Genomic DNA, 10,948 nt, shown 5'->3' on the forward strand with positions numbered 1-10,948 from the left:
GAACTGCAGATGACATGTTGGATTGGTTCAGCCTGTTTGTCCCACACCTCCCCCCATGACCTCCTACTTCAACTGAGTTCACTATATCAGCACGATGCCTCCCTTGGCCTAGTTTTTCTCTGCAGTTGCTGCAAGAGTAGTGACCCCTCACCTCTATATATACACTGCTCTGCTCTAGTGCAAGGTAAGGAAAGGCATGCAGCTGTACAGAGGAAAAGGTTTATTGAGGAGGGTGTTGCTAGGTAGATCTTTTTACAAATGATGACAAGAGAGGCAAATTATACAAGAAAAATAGGGTTCCTGTGAGTGTTTGTTTAATGAAAAAAGAAATGCAATAAAGAGAAGTGCTAGTGAGTCATGCAAGTACAGAATTATTTGCGAATTTAGAGATATGTTTGTCTTAATCCTTGCGTGTAATCAAAATCTGTATCAAGATTTGTGAATGTGTACACACAGTTGTAGATGTGTGTTTGCGGGTATTAATGGCTTAAAGTGTTGCACTCTGAGAGCTGGAAATAAATCTCCTCTCACCTGGCTGTCTTTTTATGAGGATTTTGGCTACGCTTGGGTCTGAGCGGCTCTAGGAATAGATGCGACGGTTTGCAAATGTATGTGAAGATTTATAGCTTAATCTAAAATATAAAAAAAGTATATACCTGCATTTTTTTTCCTAGTTAATGAGCTGATATACGCTTCATATTTTCCTCTTGAACACAGCCACTGGGAGACAGAAAGCAAAGCCTCTGGTGATTTGACCACTTAATTATTATTATGAGCTCTGGGTAATGACCAAAAGATTGAGAAACAAAACACATATTTACTTATGAGATGAAACTTGTGGCAAAGAATGCTTTTAAAAGGGCACCCCCATTAGGCCAGGTGGAAATAAAACTCCTGGAGAAAGCCGCGCAAGCATGTGGAGAACATGCAGACACAAATATTATAGAATAAACCCAGAAAAAAAAAGTTGTCTTTGGTATATGAGGTTTTACATTTATTTGCCCCCTTTATTTTCCACTCTGTGTTTTTTTGATTTGAGACAGATTTTATACCAGATGGTCTTCCAGATGTAATTCTCCCATTTATCCAGGATTGGAATCGGCACATCACTAGCTTGTGACCCCTCCTGAGACTCATGTGCAAGTCTTTAATTCATACTTAGTTTTAGTCATAATTTAGGCATCTGAATTCTTGTAGCTTTGGTCTAGTTTTAGCTTTAAAAAAATGGGGGGGCTGATCAAACGTGTGCATCTAACCTTACTGCAGGAGATTAATTCTGATTGGCTCTTGTCTCTCCAGAAAATTTTCGTCTTGTGTTTATTTGTTAACAAAAGTGTCAGTGCATTTCTTCATAGTTCTTCATACTTAGTTATCATTTTGTTTCCGTCAAAGGGGTCTGTGGTTATGACGTACCTATGGGGTAGATTTAAAACAGAAGTGTAACACCCCCCCCAGTAAAGCAAATGCGTTAATGGCTACATCATGCCATTTATTAGCGCCCACTGGTGGAAAAACTATGTCATGGCACATTCTCTAAATTGATTTAAACATACCGTATTTTGTTTATTCCATAATTTATTCCAACATTTTGGCACCAATGCACATATAAATATAAATATGCCATACGTGTTGCTGTTGTCAGTTATCAATTCCGTTGCGTACATTGAGTGCAAAGAGCTAACCGGAGCCCATCTCTGTGTATGTGAACCCATAATAATCAATAAAGCTGATTCTGATTTTGATGCTTTTTCCTGCTTACAATCTGCTATCCTATATTTCCTGTACCCTTTGTACTTTACTGAATTGCTCGCTTCTTTCATCCCTGCCTTTAACTTTAACCGCTGTGCTTTTTCTTCCCTCCAGGTGCCTCATTAAGTGGCTGGAGGTGAGGAAAGTGTGCCCGCTGTGCAACATGCCCGTCTTGCAGCTCGCCCAGCAGGCCGGCAGCACAGACCCTCCTGTGCAGATAGAGCAGCCTTTGCCTGGTATTGAGAACTTGGTGTAGCAGACTGACGGCCTCCTTTACAGTACACTACAAACACACGCATCCCGACACTCATGCTCTTACCTGTACAGGTACACTTTTGGTATGAGTGCGTGGACAGACTGGAGAAACTGGAGCTAATGCTCAGATCTACGCAAAAGCTGCGAATCTGCCGCCATCGCCACCTCACGTATCTTTTTGCATCGGTTCACAAAAGGATTTCCTGACATCGGCTCTGACTGAGAATCAGCTGTTTTCATGTATTTTTATTTTCACGGACAATGAAGAAGAGCTGATAACGAAGAAGTTTTCCTTTTCGACCGAGACGGTCGATAACTTTTTCACAACCAAAGCACTTTTCTGGGGACACCAGCGAAAGACCAGGAGGAAGAAGGAAAAGACAAAAGAACTACAGTACACTAAAATCTGAATAGTTTTTCTTTTATTTAACAAGCACTTTATGAGAAAGTCAAACCTGAATTTGCTTGTGGCTCGTAGTCCCAAGGTCATGCTTTATATTTTATTATTAACTCTCATTTCCATGTACAGTACAAATAAACCAGGGTTAGGTCAGTTTGGATTTTTTTTTTTAACAAACAAAATGTACATACACATCAGAAAGGGACATCGATACCCACGGCGGTGCATGCTGGGAAATTTGGACAGTTTGTTTAGTTTGTGCTGCACACACACAAGAAACCGAAGTCAAAGTATCCTCGACTTTTACGTCTGACTGAATGTGAAAGGTTTTTACACGCACACACCCACACACAATTCAGATGAAACATGAAGAATCACCTCGCTCATTACTCATTCATAGTGTTACAGTTCTCCTTTTTTTAAGGATTTGAACACATAAAGATGATGCACTGAACAAATTATAGCATCAGACGTGTGTGGATACTGTCACCCCTCCACAATCCAGGCATTACTCACAGTTAGGATCAGTGACAGGAAATCAACATTTCACAGTGCCCACTGTTATAATCTCAAATTGTGTTGGTGTGTATGCACTGATGCTTGATCTTTAAACAGTTAAACAGAGCCAACAGAAGTAATCGAGCACTCAGACGTTTCACAAGTAACACAGATGTTGCGCTTTGCTTCAGTGTTTTTATTTCATTGAAGCTGAGCTGCGCCGCAGCGGCTCGTCTTCGCAAACATTTCACAGAAACAAAGTGTCATACTGTCGAGTCAGCGTCACTCGAAACATCGCCGCACGTCCCTCTGAATCTGAATGACTTCTGAGTTTAAGCGCGCTGCATTTACCGTTGAATTTGTTTTTGCTTCCGCTCTAGTATTTATGCTTTTTTTTAAATATATATATATATTTATTGTGATATCTCGGTACAGCTTCATAGAGAGAACGAGTTAGTGGACTCAGCATAGCTTTCAGTCAACATTTCCACACATACATGCACATTGGGAGGGGCTCGAGTCGCGAACCCCCTCCTACCCCCACCCCCACCCACAGAGGTAGCAGTCAGCAGGTTGTAATGAAGCAGCAGTTTCATTCACACACATGCACACAGGTTCAGCTTTTTGGCCGTGGTATTCTGGCGCTTTCGCCTCTCGCCTCTCTCTGTATGGTACAGGGTGCTTTTGTTTTGTGCCACACATACATTAACCCTGAACCCCTCGCCTTTGTGTTTTTGTTTTTATCTCCTGTTAATATGTTGTGGGGCTAAAAGAAAAAAAGCTTCATTGCTTTGAGATGAATTAGAGATTGTCATTTTATCAATGATGTGTGCTATCCAGTAACAGCTGTGTGTTACCTTTTTAGAAGCACAAACAACAACAACAAAAAATGAGCCCCCGCTACAAAAAGTGAGCTTTCTGTCAGGGCTAACATGCTAACTGATTGTTCTGTTTTCTGGCTGCTTTCTTTCTAAATTATTACACAAAGGTTGAGGTTCCCAATATGTGGACGGTGCTTCTTCCATTGTTAGTTTGATCTGAATGTCAGGCCACACACACCGCAGTGTTGACCTCTGTGGACATTAAATAAGAACAAAAACAGGGTTTTTTTTCTGTCTTGTGTGAGGGTCAGTCCTCCTGCATGGAAGCAGCAAGGTGCTACATAAAAATGTTGAGGCTGATTGAAACGTATTGGCCAATCCCAAACAGACTTATTAGGACACTTGCTGAGCAGGGCGTGTATCAGACAACACTTCAAAAGAGTTTTATGTTGAACAAATGAAGCGGCATCAAATGCTGCAGCATGTGACAGGCAGTATTTGTTGCCTTCTCTCTTCTCGGTTACGAAAAGGCTGTGACTGTTTTTCTACACTTATATTATTCCCAGAACTTCACTTTATCTTTCTTCGACTGTCCCCCGATAGACGCTGGTAATAACACAAGTCTTAATGCTTTGTTCCTGGTAGTGGATTTGTCTTTGAATGTATGGTTCAGGAGAGAAAGGAGAGATTTAATGTGAAAATGTGCTATTTTGCGTAGTCAAGTTGCCACTTTGTTTCACCACTGTTAGATGTATGTAGATGCTAGTATCGTAAATAATGTATTTACACACGGTGCACAAAGAAAAGAAAAAGCTCCTTCCTGTAAACTGAACGGCAGCTGACACTTCCCCGCAGTCTGGTCTATCTTAAATGTTGCTCGATTGTAAAACACCTTCCACCTGATTTTTTTTCCTTCCCGCGTGCCGTCCCGATCCCGCTAAAAGAGAGCGTGCCAACTCACGGTGAATCAGATTGATCGAGCAAAGAGATGCGAGGGAGTTTCTGTGAGGCTGTGGGCAGAAGAGGCTGGAAGCTGAGCCAGTCATGAATATAGTAATGAACGACTTCCCACCGCTGAAATCACCATTGACGTCAGCGCTGCTCCTGAGTTACCTCGGGCTATAAATAGACGACAGTCAGGAGCACAGTTTTACACAGAGAATCTACTCGTATTGTGAGTGGAGAGCTTCCGAATAATGGCCTCACAAAGCCACTTTTATTATTGTCCCTTTAGGGCAAGACGTTTGATGGGAGAATGTGACAGACTACACTTCAATTCATACAAGAGTAAAGTTGTTTCTTTTCCCTTTCAGATGAGGGTTGCGTTACATTTCCGTGGTTGGTTTTAGCGACCAGACCATTTAATTTTAGTTTTAAATCTCTATCACTGCCGCCCTGAAGTGAACTTTCTTCTTCTTTGTATGGTGTGCTATTTATTTCACCACAGCTCCAGTAGTGACCTCCTTACCCACAAATACCCCCCCCCCCCCCTTCGTTTTTTTATTTTAAATGTTGTCCAAACAAATCGTCCCACCTCCCACCTTGAGCAGCGTTCCTGAACACACCCTCATGCCTCTTTTTTGTTAACACTGATTATGTTTGTGGACTTTCACAGACATTTGTTTGTAAAACTAAGAATTCTGCAGCCAGAATATTTTTGGAGACAGTCGCTGTACAGTATTTGTAAGCTCTATTTTTGTATATTGTTATTTTGGAAAAATTAATATGCTTTTTTTTTTCTCGTTTTTTGCTAATTTCATGGGTATTCATTTCAAGAAAATGTTGCATGTGACTTGAGTTGAACTGTAAATAAAGTTTCCAAGTTTTGGAAAGATGTTTGTGTTGTGTTTTGTCTGTTCCTCTTGTAGATGTAGTCAAAATGTATCACTAAATTGACAACTCGGGAAAAATAATGTCTGTATGTCCTGTCTCCAGATGCATTCAGTACTTCTTGGCTGGACTGATGTAATTCATTATTAGCAGGGTGTTTTACAAGTTCCCTAAAAGCCTTCTGTTGATCCAAAACTATGCTGTGAGACTAGTAATTCTCTGCATTGGCTTCCTGTTAAATCCACAAACTTGCTTACGCTTAGTTGTCTAGATTTTCTCCAGGATGCTGTACAGAGATTTTTACCTCACAGTTTAAACCACCTTGAAGTGATGTTATTGTGTTTTGATGCTATATAAATAAACCTGATTTGACTTAAATCGAAATTATAAATATAAATAAAAATAATGTTCCGGTGTTATCCTGGTGACTGACAATGGCCTCAGAAATTTAAGGCCACCTCTGCTTAAGTCTTTTTTTTTTTCTTCACTGATACCATTTACTTCTTGTTGGGACTGTTTGCCAGTAAGCATCAGTAAATATGATGCACCAGCGCCACCTTCTGGTTAAATACAAAAAAGTTTAAACTGCATTTTCAGTTAAAATACAGTAAATTTTTATTGACTGGATATTTGTTGGTAGTTCGTAGATGGATGTGGTCCTGGTTGTTGAGCAGGACAGACGAGAGGCAACTGTAACACTTTTATTTTCTCCAAAAAGAAATAAACTAGAATCATGACACTCGGCACGCCCAGTATGATTCTTCCTGCCTGTGAAAAGCAGGACAATTTCAATCACAAGTTTTGACAAAATTGATTAATTTTTTGATGTAGCTGAAAACATTTTTCTTCCACACACATGGGCACTACACACCGGGCCATAAAGGGTTGGACATGGTCAATACTCAGGTAGGCTGTGGTGTTTAAATGATGCTCAGCCAGTGCCAAGAAAATATCCCCCGCACCATTAAACCGACACCAGCCTGAACCATTGACACAAGGTAAGCTGGATCCATGCTTTTATGTTGTTTACACCAAATTCTAACCCTGCCATCCAAATGTTTCAGCAGTTATCGAGAGTCATCAGACCACACAACGTTTTTCCAATTTTCTGTTGCCCAATTTTGGTGAGCCCGTGTGAATGCTAGCTTCAGTTTCCTGTCCTTAGTTGTGGCTCCCGGTGTGTCCATCTGCTTCAAGGATCAACGTGTTTTGCATTCAGAGATGCTTCTAGGCATACCCAATTAAGTTACTGGAGTTACTGTTGCCTGTGGGAATCTTCTCTGTGAATCCTAGAGATGGTTGTGTGGGAAAATCCCAGCAGATCCTTGGTTTCTGAAATACTCAGATTACTACAATAATCAGACTACAAATACTCTGGCCCCAGAGTTATGCCACATCCAAGGTCACTTAAATCCCCTTTCTTCCTCATTCTCATGCTCAGATTGAACATCAGCAGGTCGCATAGACCATGTCTATATGCCTAAATGCACTCAGTCACTGCCACATATTTGGGTTTATGAGCAGCTGGACGGGTTTACCTAATATAGTGGCCTTCAGTCTATGTAAAATATTAATTTCAATATTGATTTGCATGGTTTTTAAAAGTGGTTTGAGTGCATAAGACTTGGACTTCAGTCCAAGTGTAAAAAATGTAGAGTTGGAAATGAGCACAATACCCTTCTTAGGTGTCCTTTTATTTGAAATACAGTGGACAATGTTCCCAACCACTGTTACAGCTGGGGACACTCTAACAGTCTCACTTTTTTCTTTAAATTGAGTATTTTTACCTGTCAGTAGGAATATATGCATTTATTACATCAAAGGATGATGTCAAAATTCAATTAACCCGTCCCCAGCCTGTCGTCCTCAGGACTCATCCTCTGTTGTCGTGGCTACTGTAAGTTTGTTTGTACTTAAACAAATGGGAGCACTCAGCAACATCCGGCCACACAGCATTTCGACACAAAAACAGCAGCTGGTTTTAACTCATGTTAGAAACCCTTCATCAGGGCACAGCACACTCAGGGTTCGTCTGTTTTGTGTGTGTGTGTCAGTAAACAGAGGCTGATGTACATGTTAATAACTGACAGACAAAACAGGCTGAGAAAGTGCTGGTGTGGCTTGTTTTTGTCACCCTGTAAAATGGTCTCATTCTCAACATATTTTTATCCTAATGCTAGGTTAATTCTACTTTACTTCAACACCGATCACTTTTATATCAGCATTCCTATTTCAGCCTCTTCCTTTTCAGTGACTGTGAGCTCATGTCTTGTGTCTGCATTTTAGTGAGCGTTTGAATTTGTGTCATATGACATACAAACTTAAAATCTATAAATATTAGGTAGCACTTTATAATGATGTCACACTATTAAGCATGATTAAGATATTAGTAAGGTACTAGCAAGAGCTTAATTCATCATTTATGATGACATTTATAAATACAGATACATCATTATCATTATATATTTATAAATGACACATTAGGGAGGAGTAATGCTCTGTAAAAGATGAATTAAGCACTTGCCAATACCTTATTTAATACTTAATAGTGTGAAATTATTATAAAGTGCTACCAAATATTTTACATCATTTTTAAGAAGAGAAACCATCAGAATATCTGTGAAAACTCCGATAGATGGCTCATTTGATCTGACCCATAATGGGAAATTGGTCCAGTATCTAAAAATGCTTTTTCATAAAAATGTAGTTTATCTGGCAAAATATCAGTATTTTTTTTGACAAGGGGCAGTCCTGACATAGATTATGATGCATTACCTGATAGATAAATGTTTCTATATGTGTTATTTACTTATCAACCCTTACATTGACAAGTAAGCATAGATACGTCAGCCCACTCGTCAGCAGTTTTCTGTGGAAGTGTGAAAATGAGGACTAGCCCTGGTCCTCTAAGCAACCTCTGACCAAAATCAATTAAATGCTGAATGTCCAGTGTTGCTTTGGCAACAGTTTGAAATGGTTTGCAATTACTGTCTGTTGAATTTTAAAGCGATAAGATGGCCCACTTTACCTCATGTCCTAGTTTTGTTGGGTTCACACTATTGGTCGGTCTTCCACGGTCTATCCTAAAGGGCCAAATTACGTTTTTAAAGATCTGCTTCAAAAGACTCCATGATCTGATTTATTTTCATCTTGAATTCAGATAATTGAAGGTAGACGTCCTTATTTTGTGTAGATTACATAAAAATTGATTTTCGGCATTATTTCAGGAAATAATAACAGTATTATAACTCCATTTGAGCCAAAGTGATCGAAAACGTCATTTGAACACATATTTAAAGAAAGGGGAAAAAAGAACAACAAACTTTCAGTTTGATCACTTTTATTAAAACATGTGAACACCTTGTATCACCCAGATCTTCAAACCTGTCAACAGAAGTGCTTCATGTCATGATTACACTGTTTGATATTTAAGGATACATTGTATGCGATGCCTCTCTGTGATTAACAATGATTAGATGAAGGCAACACAAGAAGAAGCTACACAGTAAGGAAGTGAAGGACAGTGAAGTAGCACACAGCCAGACTGCTCATGAACATGATCCCAGGGTGAGAGGCCACCGCGGCGTTGCTTGAAGTTGTTGTTGTTGCTGTGTTGTTCGCAGTAGCGGTGCTGATTGTGCTCGTCATGTTTGTTGCAGTCGTGGCAGTGGCAATGGTAGGAGAGGTTGAATTTGCTGTGGAATTTGTCTGGGCATTTGCTGATGCTGCTGATCGATGAGTAAAACATCAGTATGAGACAGAAAGAGAATAAAGTAAACACTTAAATGAGAAACTGTGTTTTACTCACCGATGATCAGGATCTGTATCAGAATGGTCGCAAGCATTTTTGAGCTCTGTGAATCCTGAAAACCAAAAGGAAAATTGTAATATTTTTACTTTAAACATTACTGTCTAACAAGCAAACAGTCTAAAAAAGAAAGCTGAACAATCTGTTAAAAGTGTGTTACTTACAACACGCCTGTATTTTAATTTCTCTCAGCTCAGTTGTGAAGTTGTCTCAGTGCCTGAGTCTTCTTACACCTCAGATGAGCAACTCCGCCTCAAGCTGTGAGTTCTTCCCATCCTTTATACTGTGAATGGCAGACATGAGTAATGACATGAAAGAGACATCTTTGAAGGATGGCCATTCCTCTCACATCAGTCACCTCAGTTTAACAAACTGCTTTGTTCAAAAGTCCCACAGACTCATCTATTGGACATCATTGCTAAATTATGCCTAATGTCTTACATCATGATGATTCTGCTATATTTATATAATCATTTATTAACTGCACTTAAACAACTTCTTTGATTTTTTTAGGCATGTTTAAGAAAAACATGTTAGATCTTCTTCCTTCAGAACAAAAACTCCAGACACAAAGAAAAATCTTTTGATTGAATTGGACACTTTTTGTCCCACTTCCTCCCCTCTCTCTGCTCTTGGTGTTAATGAAAGCCCCATGATGTAGTGATTTAGTTAGGTACATTTTTCATTTGCTGAGAACCTGAACAGATGTGTGAAAAACACTGAACTGGACTTGAATTGGACAGCAGAGACACTTTTTACTAGAGAACTTTCTGTACAGATACTGATGAGTTTCTTGTATTTTCTTTAAGCAGTCTTCATAATTAGATTTCCAGGCATCTTGAAGGACATTCAAAGCTCTTCCCCGTATGTTGGCTGGCTAGATACAGCTAAAGCAATGGGAACCAATCATATGTAATTGGTTGCCAGCAAAAAAAAAAAAAAAGCATTAAGATTAAAAAAGCAAGAACATGTGCAACAGTTTATCTTCATGATTGCATGGATCAGGCGGCTGCTGGTGGTGTAGCAGTGTGGGGGATATTTTCTTGGCACTTGTTTGAGTGTGAGTATTACCCGAGTGTTGTTGTTGACAATAATAACTACAGTGCACCTATCTTCAGATGGCTGTGTCCCGGAGGACATAACAGTGATGCTGTCATTTTCATATGGACCAAAATCTCTGAGGAAATGTTTTAAGCAGTTTGTTGAATCTACGCCATGAAAAATTAAAACAGCTCTGAAGGCAAAAAGGGGGTCTAACTCAGTACTAACAAGTCCAGTGAGTGTGTCTAGCCTTTAGATCTTAAGAACGGGATGTTTTTATAGCTCAAAAATGTACTTTTGGACCAAAATCTGCTCCTAAATGATCTCAAATTCCCATTTCTGAAGTTCTGAATAAACCATCAGTTAACAGCCCATTAATCATCAAACACAGTTTTACAAATATAAAACCAGATTTTTGTAGTTGCGCTGAAGTGAGTTTGTAGTGATAAAAACATACTGTCAGCCACCAGTGCTTCCCCTCAGCCTCAGTAAAGTGTAAATAAATAAATGAGGGGAAGAAAAGAATGAGTCAAAATCCAGAACAGA

General features: G+C 39.5%; 1 protein-coding gene across 1 annotated transcript in view; it reads left to right on the top strand.

Annotated features, from left to right (window-relative positions):
- Positions 1-5,555, top strand: part of rnf24 (ring finger protein 24) — a 30,129-nt gene extending 24,574 nt beyond the window's left edge. The window contains exon 6 of the mRNA XM_031752215.2: positions 1,864-5,555. Within this exon, the coding sequence (XP_031608075.1) occupies positions 1,864-2,005 (142 nt within the window). The 3' untranslated portion in view covers positions 2,006-5,555. The remainder of the gene's footprint in view (positions 1-1,863) is intronic.
- The last annotated feature ends 5,393 nt before the right edge of the window (positions 5,556-10,948 follow it).

Source organism: Oreochromis aureus, linkage group 6, assembly GCF_013358895.1.
Source record: "Oreochromis aureus strain Israel breed Guangdong linkage group 6, ZZ_aureus, whole genome shotgun sequence".
Classification (NCBI taxonomy): Eukaryota; Metazoa; Chordata; class Actinopteri; order Cichliformes; family Cichlidae; genus Oreochromis; species Oreochromis aureus.